The sequence below is a fragment of the Thermobia domestica genome, chromosome 2 (genome assembly GCF_964235325.1).
Source record: "Thermobia domestica chromosome 2, izTheDome1.hap1.1, whole genome shotgun sequence".
NCBI classification, from domain to species: Eukaryota; Metazoa; Arthropoda; class Insecta; order Zygentoma; family Lepismatidae; genus Thermobia; species Thermobia domestica.
In genome coordinates, this window is record NC_137455.1 from 162,040,690 (window position 1) to 162,057,133 (window position 16,444).

Here is a 16,444-nt window from a genome sequence, read left to right on the forward strand (position 1 = left end):
GAAGTCCATGAGACAGAAAGAGAAATTGCAAACATTGTTTTCAGTTTAATCACGAAATTTGCACAGACCACTATCACTCAAATCCTGAAGAATGAATAACTGGTGTATATGGCTTCCGAGGCTGTCGAACCATTAACTTGACAACATTGATACTGACCTCCAGAACCACAACACTATCATCAACCTTCATGTCCTTATACAGCAGTTCAGCGTCCCCATGTTAAAATAATACAATTAAGCATTCCTTGGAAAAAGCTACTTTTCCAGTTAAATATGAAGCTACTTCTCCAACTTTTGATGGTCCTGGGAATGTTATCTGGGACACTGAAGATGCAACTTGCTCAACTCCTAGTGCATCTTCATTCAATGTTAATGGCATGTGTGCTTAACTTATTTCTACTGTACATCAAGAATCACATACATGTTAAAAATATGAAGAAACAGCTAAAATTAGTAGAATATACCAAACATTATTTATAGCTTATTTTCCTTTCCTATTTATTATTGTATTAGTATCTATCTACGTTCATAAATATAAATAATTACTGCTATGGGGCAAATAAAACTGGCACAATAAGCGTTGACTACAGCTGAATTTTTCATTGCTTTAACAGGCTGACTGCCAAGGTGATTTGAGGGTACTGCTCCCAGGAGGCCATAAATTTCTTCTTACCTTTGGCTCAATTATGGATAGTCATGTCATATTTTTGTCGCGATATTTTGCTTCTCCCGAAAATGTACTAATGGGAGCCGAGCACCATATGTCAAGCTCATAGTCTCACAGTAATTTGTGACAATGAGCATCATATATGATGGTCAAGAACCTGAATAGGTTAGTAATTTTTGATATCGAGCATGAGCATCATATATGGTGCACATGGCCCCACAGACAAATAAGGTGAGCACCACATATGATGTTCAAGGCAGTCAACCTGTTAATTTTATATCAGTTTCAGTGAGGCACTTTGCTAACGTTCCTGCTGGGTGTACTTTTTTCCTACTTCATATTTCCGTTACTTCACAGAGCATGTTCTCATTCATTTTGATTAATATCTTTTTAGCTTACTGGACATTACTATGGAGCATTAAGGTAAAAATTTTATTTTATTTTATCTATACTTACAAAACTGATATTTATGTTTCTGAAGAAATCAATAAGTGTAGCTCTAGTAAATTGTATTAATTATAGCATTTAATTGAATTTATGATTTAAAACAAATAGCATCGTAATGTTGGAAGAGTGGTCTCTATTGCAGAAACTATGAGCAAGATGAAATACGTGACTGTTTATTTTGCAGAAATAATTGTAATTTTTAAATATATTACGTCTTGAGAATAGCGTACTCACGCATATTAAGTAATGCAATGTCAATTAATTAATTATTTAAAAAAAAAAAAGAATGTTAAAATGTGTTTTTGAATAGCACTGTACTTAAGATTTTGTGTCGCTTACAGAAGCGAACTAAAAAGATTTCATTCCACACACAGAATGAATTCTTAAAGATAAAATACTTCTATTTGATGTATGTACAATTCTCTCCGACAGAAATAATATGCAATAACTATCTCGGTGGTACATTGCCTCATACAACACATTTTCATAATCATTAACTGTAATGTCTCGTATAACGGTGTGGAAAATGAACTAAAACCTATGATAATGTTATAGAAAATAATATATTTCAAATTTAAGGCCATGGATTCCACTTTAACCAACATATGAGAAAATTGAAATGGAAACAAAGAAGAACTGTGTTTTTACGTAATTTTAAGTTATACGGTAACTGTGATTATCACACATAGGTTTTTGGTGAGAATAGGTTCTATTCCCTGTAAGTGCATATATTCTTTTATCTGTATCCAAATATCGTGTGGTAATTGGGAATCTACTGGAACTAAGGGATGCCAAAGTCCGGTTAGAAAGCCAGAAATTCATGCCGTTGGGAAATGATTCTCTGACCACATATCTCTCAGTTCAACGTGCACTATACAGGGTGTTACAAAAATGTGTCACAAAATTTTGAGAACAGACTTTTCACATCAAAATAAGAAAAAAAGTTCATATGGACCAGTGCTCAAAAGTGGATAGTTTTGGAGTTATAGAATGCCGAAAACATGAAATAAGTGAACTTTTAAAGTTCATAGCTCCACTACTATGGGACCTATCGTAGTCAGGTCAAGACATCGCTGAGGATTTGGTATGTGATCTACCCAACTATCCATGTTCAAGAATGTCCCAGTACTTGCACACCAATTTTTAGAGAGGTATGTGGAAAATGAACATGTACTCCCAAACAGCCTCTCTAAAAATCATCGTGCAAGTACTGGAGGCTCTGAAAGGTGGATATTTGGATAGTTCACATACTAGTTCCTCAGTAATGTCCTGATCCGACTACGATTGATCCTATATTAGTGGAACTATGGACATTTGAAATTAATTTTTTTCACGTTTTCAGCACCCTATAATTACGCAACTATGCACTTCCGACCACAGGTCCATATGAACTTTTTTCTTATTTTGATGCGAGGAATCTATTCCCAAAACATTGCATTGTTACAAATTTTTGTAACAATCAATATTGTCAGGAATAAGTCTGTATGAACTGTAGCGCCATGGAGGTTTATTTCTAAGCGTGTTGTAGCCACACATTTTTGTTTATTGCCATTTGAACAGCGTTAAACAGTTGTCTGTTGCACTCACCTTAGAGGATGTAGGCCCTATTGTTTGTTTTATTCTAACTCTAAGCCTAACAATTGCTTCACATCACATAAGAAGAAAGATACGACGATTGGGTTTTTTCTTCTTTGAGAAAGGAACACTTAAAGAAACTGAAGGAAAAACACATGATTAACTTCTCGTTTAAATATATATTTCTGAAATATCCTTATACGGTACGTATTATAGTCATATGTCCAGGGGCGGATCCAGGACCAACTTCTCGACTTCTTGGGGGCGGTGGGTTGTCATACTGTTATTTTTAAGGGCTCCAAACTTTGGGATGGGTTTTATTTATATATATAAAATAAGAAATTTCCTCTTCTAAAATCGGCCGATCGACCCCCCCCTGGATCCGCCCTGTGTTTGTCTAATAATCAAGTATACATGAAAATAAAGATACACAAAAATTTATTGATAGAAAAAAATCGGAACGATATAAACCCTTTCACACATCAGCAGATGCAATGAGAAGTGTACGTACGTATATTGTTGTATATAATTATCTAGAAACCGGGAATAAATGTGTTCATCAGAGATATTTTGATTTCTTTTCAGTTAAAGCTGCTTAAGAAGGGCTCAGATTTGGAGGACCGTGTACCACGAGTAACAAGACTGGGTTTCAACTTCATGCCAGCATGCTACACGATTTTTCTGATAATCATTATTCTAATAGCTGCCTCACAAGGTTGGTGTAGTCATAGTTAGTTTTATGGTTTCTCAACAGACAGATTTTAAGAAAATGCGCTGTCGTGCAGCATGTTTATTTTTCCATGATAAGTTGTAGTTTACAATTACAAGGTAACCAAAAAATGTTCTTGCCGTTCTAGAGCAGTCATAAATAAAGAGCAATACAGTGGATGGCACTTACTCTATCTTTAGGTTTCGAAGTAATATCCATCAGCATCCAAAACTTTTTGCCAACGTCCCTGCACCTGCATAATACCCCGGTGATAAAACACGGCGGTCGTGGATGCAAAGGGAAATGCAGTCAGTGAGACTAAGGGCAAAGTCAGTGCGTCTCGCAGGTCTCCCTCATTTGTAAAGGATCTCCCACGAAGGTGGTTGTCGAGGGAATGAAGCGGCTGGTAATCTGTTGGTGCAAGGTCCGGTGAATATGGTGCATGGAGGGTGTCTCCCAGCTAAGTTGCTGAAAGGTCTCCCGGATCCTCTTTACCACATTTTGTGCAGGAACAGCACACCCTTGAGATTCACTAATGTCGGCTCCTTCTGCCGCAATGCACGGTGTACCCTTTGCAACTGCTGAGAATAGAGGTCAGCAACAAGTTAAAAGGACCTCGTAACGCACCACTTACCGATAATTCCACTATACCGACAGCATAACATTTCGTGGGTACAGAGGCGGTGTTGAGGTATGAGGAAGAGGGTTACGTAGCAATATCTGGTACGGTTGGTAGTGTCACAGAATACCCACTTTTCGTCATCAGTGAGTAAGCGATCAAAGATGGGTGTTCAGGTCCCGAGTGAACAAGGACAAACAGGCTATCAATCGTTGTTTATTGTTGTTTGCTGACAATGTGTACATGCTTGCTTAATTTGTGAGGCTTCCAGGGCATTTTATAAGCTACCTTTTTGTATCCAAATGGATACCCAGGCCCAGCATTTGGATACCCAGGCCCAGCAATTTGGATACCCAGTGCACTTCATAAATCTTTAAACTATTAGAAAAATGCTTGAACAATAAATTACTTGAATTACTTGGTTTGCTTTCCAGAGATTCCCAATTCTCATTATAGCCCAATTCTAGTCTTCTCAAAGATTGTTCTCTTTAACCTAACCTGTTTTATCCTGACCTAACATTTCCTGGCAACCAAACATTTCGTGTCAGTTATGGGCAATATCGGTAATTGAGATTTGTTCAGGCAATTTTGTTTATATAATTAATAGATGGCACAACCTTGTATGAAAAAGTAACGGATTGTCCATTAAGCACAAAGCACTATTTTTAACTATTTTTGACCCTCGTTGTTGCACTGTTACCTTCAGTGGAGGATTCGCGCCGGCGGCGAAGGGGCTGAGCTCTTCCAAAATTTTAGGATTTCTATATAAAACAAATCAAATGTTACTCAACCTCCAAGTCCTTCCCCCTAAAATTTTGTGACCCCTAAACGTGAAGTATTCCTAAGAGAAGCCCCTAACAAAATATTTCTAAAATCTGTCGCGGGTTACCTTTGTGCCCATCCCCTTTTTCCTTATACTCAGATATTAGAATCTTTTATACTCAAATTGTCACTGGTATTTTTCCGTTTCTTCTTCAGCACGAGTTTTCTTAAGTATTGCCAGAAAAAAAAATTCTATTGTTTGGTAATTATTCAGTGTCCTTTATTCGGTGGTAGCAGATCATGTATCAATTGCCGTGACAGTAATATAGGTGCTAAGACTGCTAATGATATTAATGGCTCCGTCAAACCAATGGTAACTAGACGATAAACTTACTGTTAGTTTAGTTCTGAACATGTAAGAAACCGAGCAACGCAATTGAAATGTAAAAATAATAGTAGAAATTAACTAGTTACAAGTGGAATAACACACCTTAAAACAGAAGATAAATCAAACAGTGAGAAACAGATTGAGATATAAAGTGCAAAAATTATAGCAGAAATGGAACCACTCACAAATAGCTTACATGCTATGATTTAAACCATTGATAACATTTAAACCATGAAGATAAATTTTTGATTACATTGTTTCTTAGGAAAAAAGGTATTGGTAGTAATATTTAGTATTGAATACATACGTGTACTTATAAAATGATTGCGTTAGGGAATTATTTACTCAAGTTTACGTATTGTTATTTCCTTGTTGAGTAGTTTGTGTTTTGTATTCTCTCCATCTGTATCAATCGCGTTTCTTTGTTCTTGTCCTGTCTATGTCTAACTTAAAACTATGGATATAAAAGTAAATGAATAAATGAAGGAAAATATTCAATTATGTTAACACAGTATGGTTTTATCTTTAAGTACCGGGCTGAAGGATCTGAGCCAAAATGTACAAAAGAAACTGTACGCTCCTGTATTGATGGCGATGTGTTGAATAGGAAATGAAATGGTTAGCAGAAGTCTGACAAATACGTCATTTTGTATGCTATTATTTCAAAAGTGTACATTACACAAAAATGTACTTTAAAAATCTGTGTGTGTTTGAATTTTGCTGTGTGTGTCAAGAGCCCTTTTGTGTCTGGATACCCAGTAGAGATTTCTTAAAAAATGCAGTGGAGGCTTCTCTATCCCACGGAGGTGCAATCTGACTGTTTTTGCGGAAACATGGAACCTTTCCGCAAATTCATCACACGTTAGACTACTGTCCTCTTTGATGACTGCTTTCATCCAACACACGTGGTAGTCTACTGCGAGGTTCATCCGAAAGTCTAACATCTCCCGAACCAATGCCTGGCGGAACGTTCGTTTACGGCATTCTCCCCAAATGCCTGGCATACTGAACGAGCTATGACAGCTGTATGTGCGTAAAGTGCCTGTATTACTGAAAGTCGATGGTCAGACTAACATCCGATTGCTTGGCACGCACGTCTGATCGTACTTCATTAAACTCAATAGAAGTAAGTTCCTCTCATTTGATACAAATATGTTGTTCAATTTCACGTCCACAGACACTCCGATTTAGCCGATACGAGGTGTTGTATAATTAATGGTGATAATGAAATGCATGGTGAAAGAACAACATACGTAACATCCATGCCCTGAGTGGACATCGATCCCGCGACAAATAGGCCTTGCATTATTATTAGGATCATGCTAACGGAACATATAAGATTATAATATTTGTTCGTCCGTTCGTTACTCCACACGATAACTCCTGAACAGAAGTGTTTTTTTGGATTATGTTTTTCTTTCTTTTTTTGCAGTAGATAGCTAGAACGCTTATCTCGGAGGAGTTTGTTAGTAGAGTCAATCCCTTAATATCTTCATAGGTAACTGTGACTTTCTCCATGGTTATCCATGTCTTATTCAATATATACCTCCTAACTTCTATGCAACCAACACAGCAGCAAAGGACTGTTGGTTGCCTATAATAAAAGGATATATAGCTTTTCTTACTTTTAAACGTCACTGTGAAATCCATACATTGAATTACGTAATCCTCTTTACTAACTTTAGTAAACTTTATTGTTGTTATAATCCTTACTTAGGTTTATTGCTTCGGATTGAAATTAAAAGTGAAAAGATCCACTTCAGTGACAGCTTCCAAAGAAGAAGGAAATAATTTGTAGTGTAGAGAACTCCAATCAACAGAAACAGACCAATGCTTAACAAGATTATAGCTAAATGTTTATGTGTGGATTACATTGAGAGGGTGTACGTAAGGTTGTTATATATAGATGAAATTATTTGCCAATTGAGAGTTGCTGTTACTACGTACAATCTATACTTTATGTAATAAATTAACAAATTAACATATTAGGCAATTGTGCATTTCTCTTTGTGTGTGGGTGTAGAAGAAAAGCCTATCATCCTTACTATATGTAGCAATGTTACTTGTCTGAGTATCATTTAATGTTAATCATTACTTAATGTTTGAGACATGTATATTTCAAGTGATAGTGTAGAAATGCCAAGAAAGCCTACTCTGACAAACAATAATAGAGTTTTATGTAATATAATTCAACGATTTGAAATGTTATACCAGCTTGTTCGTAAATAAAAGACCGTTATACTATCTCACACTCTCAGTGAGTTCTGAAATAAAGGAAATGTACTGTTACATTCAAAATAGTCTCCGTCAGCAGCGACTCATTTCTTTTAAATATCCACAAGGCTCTCCAGTCCCGTCCCTGAAGAAATACTGTTAGTAAATTTAATCCTGGAAGATAATTTTTTGTCATCATTCTCGTTTCTGAACATCTTGTCTTTCTGGACGTTATGGGCGTCCGCAGGATTTTTCGCAGGGGGAGGCAAACTTTATAGTTACAGTACAGAGTTTTTAACTTTTTAAAATATATGATTGCCTTTCCCTCTACGACTCACCTTGGGATAGGGGAGGGGTAAGAATCTCGAGAGGAGTCACTCAGGGCAAAATTTGTGTGATATGACCACGATATTCGCATGATGTGACCAGTGGCGTAGCCAGGGATTGGGTCCGGACCGCTCTAAAATTTCTGAAAGTTATTAAAATAAAACCTAAAACTGGTATTAAGGCAAAAATTTTCCACCACCGGACCCCCTCCCCCCGAAACACCTCGGACCCTTCGCGAAATGAAATTCTGGCTACGTCACTGGATGTGACTGGGAAAAAGAACTATTTAGAATGACTGGTCACATGGTTTGAGCTCACTACTTCCCGAAAGTAAAATGAAATTAAATCTTCAGGTTTTATGTCCCATGCTTGTACCGGGTAGACTAAAGGTGACAGTGGTGATGAAAAATAATGAAATAGTGGAATGAAGAAAGTGGGAGGAAACAGTAGAACCCTGAGCAAACCCACACACATGGTGTTTGTCCATCACAAAACCCACTTGGCGCGAGCTGTAATTGAACCAGGGACCCCACGCACCAGACGCAAACGCTTTACCACTATGACATATGAAGAGAGTATCATTTATATATAAATACTTCAAAACATCCAATTACAATAAGATTCGAATTACTGATGTTTCTTACCTTAATCTCGAAAGAGAAACTGAAGTCTTCTTGGAGCCTCTCTAGCAAAAGCAGTTATTACGTTTGAAACGAAAGTTTCCTTGTCTTCTGCGATCTTGTTTCGATGAACACTCATCGTGCAGAGACCATCGAGTCTGTCGTCGCACATCGTAGAGCGCAAACAAGTTTTCACCCGACGTTGTGTACTAAATGTCCGTTCTATTGTACAGGTTGTAGCTAGCAACAACAAAGCAATGTTTGCGGCTCTTGAAACAGCAGGGAAGAAAAGCATAGTGTGTTCCAAAATGTCTATGAAACCCATTTCATCTTTAGTACTTTCTTGGTCTTGGTCGTACTATTTCCTCAATAATCATACCAACACTGCTTCACTCACCCATAAAATTCCTGGATTTTCGTGATGATTTTTTCGAATTTAAGGCTAGATAAACATTTCATGCTTTGCGGGTGTAGCTGCAGAAGGTTATAACTTACGTCATTCCTATCTGAAAATCGTGTGTGTAAAGACGAGATGAGAGAATCCAAATAAGGAATATAAATTGCTAACCGGTAATAATCTTCCGGAGATGATGCTTGGTAATTTGGTCTGTGTGCTTGTCAAACTGCCTGTCGTGGAATAATTACATGGATATTGACATTGGCAGCCACCAGGTTCACTCGCTTCATTATGTTTTCAAATTGCTGCTCTGCTTCCCGTTTATACTTCAGAAAAACTTCAATGCGCTCTCTCACATTATTCCTCACCGCAATGATATAAATGAAGACACTTTGAAGGATATTTGCGACCGGCTCCAGAATTCCACTGTACATTGCCACAATCTCCAACGCAACAATGAAAGCAGATGTTGTTGCAGCACTCAATAGATGATTTGCTCTACTCCTTGTTTTGCAGTTCCCAGTTGCACTTAATTGTTCAAGAGCCTCAATAATTACGACATAGTTTTCAGCAAAAAGACAAATACTTTTGTATTTTGCTAACCACCTAGTATCACATAACATAGGTACTTTTGGAATCAAATTGCGTCGTAATATGCTTTCACGAAAGAAATTGATTTCTTTTATAGTTCCGCATGCATTTTGTATTTCAATCACATCATTAAGATCATTAACTACAAGATTAAGTCTATGAGAAGCACAGTGAAAATACAATGCTCGAAGATACTGTTGTTGATCCCGCAATAACAGAACAGCCATCGAAACCTAAACCTACAAACTTGGACACATCTACGCCCCACTTAGATAAATAAGATAGAATGACCTTCGCTACTGCCTCCGCATGAAGTTCACTTAGGGGCACGAAACCAATAAACTCTTCACAAACTTTCACATTCTTGAGATCCACAAATCTAATGCCAAGAGACAACTGCTGCGTTCCAGAAATGTCCGCTGTTTCGTCGGCTAAAAGAGAGAAGGCACAAGAATCACGAACGTCTCTGAGTAGTGTTCTCTTAGTACTTCGCCTCCAACCCATATAATTTCATTTTGCGTACGCACGGAAGTATATTTTGCGTTTGCATTTCCTGTTCGCAAATGGTCGCTAAGAACAACATCACCACACTCGTCTCTAAAATCTAGTAAATCATGAAAAACACCAGAGAAAGAAGAATTCCCTCGCGAAGGAAGGTCATGAGTTGCACAAAACACAATTGAAGACACAATTGGGAACAATTTCTTTCTGTTGGCTGTAATTTGTCCATGAAGGGCAGACTCAGTTTGTTCAATAACACTATTCTGTCTACCTTCCATTGTACTCTTGAAATTCTTCGAGCGCTCTATTGCTTCTTTATGCCACCCAGACGAAACATGATGCTTGCATGCTTCATGCATATCTTTATATTTAATAAATGGTCTTACAATGAAAGCACTTTGCGTACCTCTCTGAACATTCGGTTTAAACAGAGCACAGTGTCGACACAAAACTGCTTTGACTTTTCCTGAATACACCAGCCAGGAACTATACTGCTCGAGCCACTTAAACAAAAAAAAAAAAAAAAAAAAAAAAAAAGGACGCTTTTGTCTCTGATAAATCACCGCGAAAATCATACGATGAACTTGGTTGCCACGGTTCGTCTATCACTTTCAACTTGTTGTTGTCACTTAACACACTAATAGATGATATTTGCAAATATTGTCCTATATCGTAAACATTACAACATATAGGGAAGCCACTTTGGTCTGCGGAAAATGAATCAGATCCTTCGTTCACCTTAGGGTGCTTATTTACATCTTCACTATGTTTCTTAACAATACTTATTTCTCTCTCATTATTGTTTTCATTATTACGTTCCTGTGAATTACTGGCTGTTCTTTGACGTTTCATGTATTTTCTAATATCCATTTTGAAATTATCAACTACACGGAATTCAGAACACACACACTTCCCACACAACACAACTATAACATTGTGGCGAGAAAACTCAAAACAAAGGGTAGACGGGATAAACAGTAGAGGAAAGGTCAAGTGTATTTGCAGAATTTGGGGATGGAAAATGGTTTATGATCTGCCTTTCCGTTTGGGAGCGATGAGATGGATGGGTGTCAACCCTCAATCTTTGGCTCGAATGAACCGTTATCCCCTCAGTAAAATCGACAGCACGGACAATGTGATACAACTTGTCACATATTTTCTCGAGGCGAGCGGAATGCACCTCTGTTTCAAGCTAAAATGAAAGAAGGAAAAGTAAAGTTATAACATATGTACCAGGCCACTTCCACGTCACAATTACAATTGTTATCGAAGTAAAGCATTTTTCGCTTCCCTCAACAATGAAGTTAACAGCATTTTCTTATCGATGTTGCTTTCTTTTTATAACAAAAACAGCATTCTGCCTTCTTCGAAGTTCCATTTCATCATTCTCAGTATGTACGCTTATACTTTAAAAAAAGGAAAGAAAACCCACCTGAACAAAGGAATTATTTTGCCTCAAGCCCAAATATAGAAAGTAGTAATGTAGGTAAGGAAAGGGATCCCAGATGGCTGAAATCTCTCCCATAATATAGTAAAGCAATATCAAATTTAAAGTAGATGTGTGAAAATTTTCTTCAAGCTCGGCTATCAGTGGCGTATTTAGGGGAAGCTATTGGGGAGGAAGCCCCCCCCCCAAAATGAATTCGTTATTTTGTCGAATTGTACATACAACACAAATGCTTCTTAATGTTTCCCAAGCCCCTCCCCCGAAACAAGATCCTAAGTGCGCTACTGTCGGTTATTATAAAAACTCTCTAGGAGCCAAAGAACATTCTATGTTTTTTCTCATAAACTTCGCACTTCGCGAAACAAAAACAAAAAGGGGGGGGGAGAAAATTATAGAGTTTGAGAATTAAATTTAGGAAATGAATAGAGGGAAAGAAAACGAAATGTCGCTTTTTGGTCGAAATTGATAACAATGTGTAGGCCTTGAGGTGCAAAATCTACTGAACTACTGTAAAAGAAAATAAACCACATTCTATCACAACATTTTTTTTTTTCTGCTATACATTAAGTAGCCTGCAGTTTCAAAGTGTAACAGTCAATTTGCTCAGATCGAAGAAAAAATTACATTTGAAGGGTAAGGGGAAAAAAGAAGGAATGTCACAAAATTACATTTTTGAAAAAACGTCATTTTAATATTGAAAATCACGTACAAAGAATAGGGTTATTAAATCTTTCGTCCCTTTTTACATGGATATTTCTACATCTACGCGTGCATGGCATATACAATCAAATTGTACCAAGAGTCACCAACAGATAGGACAAAGCACCCGGTAAAGCACATGCATGGACATTCCTTGTTTTTTCCCCTTACCCTTCATTTCGCCTTTCTTTCCTGTAGGTCAAATATTATTGTTCGGAAAAATTCATACGCCAAATTCCAGGGGGCACGGCTCCCTTGCCCCCCCCCCCTTCTACGGACGTCCATGCTGGAAGTGCCTTAGATTTGTAAACATACCATAGAATATTTGTGCTAAGTGATCGGAACGTGGACGGTGCAGAAATACTTCATATTCTACGTACTGTGAACACGTAATTTATGCATTAGTTGTTCTGCATCATCTTGCAAGATCAGAAGATCTGTCCTGTTTTCTAGGCACAGCTTTTTCCTACTTAATTAAATGTGTAGTCCGTCTACTGCATTTCCGCAGATGGCGTAATTGTGTTATATTTTCGTAAAGAGAAAGAACTAATGTACGGTATATAATAACGTCTACCATACTATAAACGAAACGTTGTTAGACATTAGCTTTGGTTCTGGAAATTTCCAGGTATTTACCAACGTCAGGTAATTCCAGGTAATTCAAATTTCCAGGTATAATTACTACATACTTTGCTTTCGATTTAATACATAATCCACTTTTGATCATACGATGGAGTAGAAGTTCATTTTCGTGACAAACTAAGACGTAATTGCGGATATCCACATGCTCCTGTTTGTTGTGCACAATCAGTTCATACGGGACCCAGTTGTTCATGTTTTCCATTTATGTTTGTTGAAAATAATCCAGAATGGGTAACACGAACATTGTTAAACTCTCAGGTAAATTTTCTGAAAGTTATGTACAGATTTACCTTCATACCCTTAAAGCATTTATCCACTCTTGTTGAATTATAATTTCCTTGGAGACTGGCATTTCTCACAAAACTTATCAAACCAGCTATGCTCTGTTCCTTTCTATGCTTTTCGCCTTATTTCTCAATCAAAAATACGACACATGTGGCTCATGATGCCCAAGTCTGGATATGCAACAAAATTACTCGTTGATCTTTCTAGCCCAATATATTGCATATATCACTGTAGCACGTCCTATGCCACTTGTACTTCTTTCAACCTAATAACTGCCTGTTGAGGTAACGATCAACTTGTAGTAATCACGGTTCCATCGTTCCAGTTTGCTTGAAATCAATGAAAATTGAATGTTTATATTGTGTATTTCGGACATTTATTGTCCAACAATGCTAGTATTCTACTCATACCCAGACTAAAACTTGTCTTTTTTTTTTCTTAGGGAAATATACTAAAAGTTATGCAGCAATTGTTACCATTGGAGCTGTGTTCACTGGCATCTCACTGGTATTCGTGAAAGGTGAGTAACGATGCAGTTAACACATTAGATCGGTTAACAGTAGTAAGAATGTATGTCTTTTTGCTCATAACTTTGTCCTTTTAGTTCGGTTTTATTTGATCCAGAAAGAATGTAAATCTCTATAATTCAAAGAAATCAATATTTACATTGAACCATTCGTTCTGAAAAATGAAATTTTTCAGTTTTACGCCCACGGTTGTGCCATGTGGGCGAAAGGAATCGATGATGATGAGAATGAATAAAATGGTGGAATGAAGAAAGTGGGATGAAACGAGAAAATCCCTAGAAACACACGTACACGGATTTGTCCTCCACAAAGTCCAATTGACGCGAGCAGGGATCGAACCAGTGGCCCCATAAACAAGAGATGACCGCCCTACTACTGAGTCACCACGGCTCTCTATAAGTTTTGGGATTATGGGATGAGCACACATGTACTTTGCCTATTTATTCCAAAGTTATGAGTAAAGGAACATACAGTAAGTACAAAATTTATTTGCAACTGAGATTACTTGTCAGTTATTCTGGATAAGATGCTGTTGTCGGAAGGTACAAGTTTGCCAGACCTTTTTAACACATTATAAGCTCATAACACGTAAGGATTACAAGCTTGTTTGATAAATATAACAGATATACCTTCACACATGCGCACATACAGGTCTAAGGAATGTTCAAAGAGAAACATACTAGTCTTCTTTCCCTTGGTTCCTGATGTTTCAGTCCCGTTACGGACACTTTCTACGCATCGCAGAATTCGAACATTATGTGTGCAGTTATGTTTTCTGCACAATAATTGTGAGGGGAACCAGCAACAGTTGTTGCTTCGTTATAATGGCGTTTTAAGTTAAAGCACTAGAAAATTTTCACATTTAGATGAAAGTAAGTTGTGAAAAATTGAACAACAATCATTTTACTTTCTTTCAGCACGAAGACGAGCGTATATGTATAGTTCTGTTCGATTTCGACCCTACAGAGAGGAACGTGATAATATAAAATAACACATACTTGCAAACTCAGAAATAGTCCTCACAAGCAACAATAAAGTACAAGACTGCAATGAAAGGTTGTGACTTCGAGGAGATTCAGCACCCACCCCGCAGTTCAGATTTAGCTCTGAATCCCTGAAAAGAAAAACAGACATGTGGAATGGAGTATTGACATGCAGGATGCGAGTTCAGCGCACAGCGACTGACGCAGCTAGATAGTTGAAATTGATACATTATTTCTTCCATAGATGACACTATATGCCACGAACAATTATTACCAGTGGCATGATATTTAAATGTCAGTCCAGAAACTTTTGGAAATACCTTTGTACTTCCAATCCGCGGATATGCTATGGATCACACGATGAAAGGAATCAACGGAACGTGAACCAAAGAAAAAAAAATTAGCATCTTAGTCACTTCGATGATAAGAGTTCAGAACCGTTTTCTCTGTAGATAAACGTAGTGATGGCTAATTTTTAATCTACTGTGGGCCAATACTTAAGGGTCATCTTGCCCTCCTGAATCGACCAGGTGTAAACTTGCTCCATGAAAAGGGCGGTAGCATAGATATCTATTGCGGGGAATGTTATGAAAATGGCAATTCTGGAGGTATATTCGGATGGTGCCATACCATTTGGTCGGAGAGTAAGGTAGGCCTATTATATAATTTACAGACAGGGGCGTCATTATGAAAGGGCAGCTTCCCTGAGTTTGAAAAATACATATTTTTAATCAATTGTGTACTAATAAAACGTGAAACATATGTTGGTGGAAAATTTTGTCCTTTTCCCTCCCCCAAGTTCACTGAAATGACGCTGCTATTTATAGATGTCTGTTACTATATACATCTATACATCTCTTCTTATGTATATATTTTCGCAATTAAAAGTTAAGTCTCGATTCAGATATGTCATTATGATAGCCACCTACGCTCCTTCTCTTACAAATGGAGTTTTAAAAAGGAATAAAACCTGGGTTGGATGTTGGATGCGAGCCATGGGCTGCCATTGGCCGTTACTGGTGAAACAAATAAAACAAATGATATTCTGACGAAGCAATTGGAAAATTAGACAAGTTAATTAGTGAAAATAGAGCACTATACAAACAGCCCACCCTGGAGAAATGACGCGCCAACCTTTATCTGCGTGCACTTCTTACATTCAGTTAACAAAGCTAAGTCAAATGTTAGTGTGTGACAGGCACGTAGCCAAGGGGTGGATCCATGAAAAGGGCGGTAGCATAGATATCTATTGCGGGGAATGTTATGAAAATGGCAATTCTGGAGGTATATTCGGATGGTGCCATACCATTTGGTCGGAGAGTAAGGTAGGCCTATTATATAATTTACAGACAGGGGCGTCATTATGAAAGGGCAGCTTCCCTGAGTTTGAAAAATACATATTTTTAATCAATTGTGTACTAATAAAACGTGAAACATATGTTGGTGGAAAATTTTGTCCTTTTCCCTCCCCCAAGTTCACTGAAATGACGCTGCTATTTATAGATGTCTGTTACTATATACATCTATACATCTCTTCTTATGTATATATTTTCGCAATTAAAAGTTAAGTCTCGATTCAGATATGTCATTATGATAGCCACCTACGCTCCTTCTCTTACAAATGGAGTTTTAAAAAGGAATAAAACCTGGGTTGGATGTTGGATGCGAGCCATGGGCTGCCATTGGCCGTTACTGGTGAAACAAATAAAACAAATGATATTCTGACGAAGCAATTGGAAAATTAGACAAGTTAATTAGTGAAAATAGAGCACTATACAAACAGCCCACCCTGGAGAAATGACGCGCCAACCTTTATCTGCGTGCACTTCTTACATTCAGTTAACAAAGCTAAGTCAAATGTTAGTGTGTGACAGGCACGTAGCCAAGGGGTGGATCCGGGGGGGTCCGGACTCCCCCCTTCGGGACCAGAAATGAAAAAGTTAAGGAAGAATGAAACAAAAAAAAAAAATCAGGAAAAGAAGAATCAACGTTAAAACTATAAAGCTACAGCAAGCGTTTGGTTACTGTTTCTCATGAGGAACTT

At 37.6% G+C, this 16,444-nt stretch overlaps 1 protein-coding gene across 2 annotated transcripts in view; it reads left to right on the forward strand.

Annotated features, from left to right (window-relative positions):
- The window catches only part of LOC145679765 (uncharacterized), a 175,449-nt gene that overhangs the window by 76,781 nt on the left and 82,224 nt on the right, over positions 1-16,444 (forward strand). For both annotated transcript variants that reach the window (XM_081750319.1, XM_081750320.1), the window contains exons 5-6: positions 3,275-3,404; positions 13,333-13,410. In XM_081750319.1, the coding sequence (XP_081606445.1) occupies positions 3,275-3,404; positions 13,333-13,410 (208 nt within the window). The remainder of the gene's footprint in view (positions 1-3,274; positions 3,405-13,332; positions 13,411-16,444) is intronic.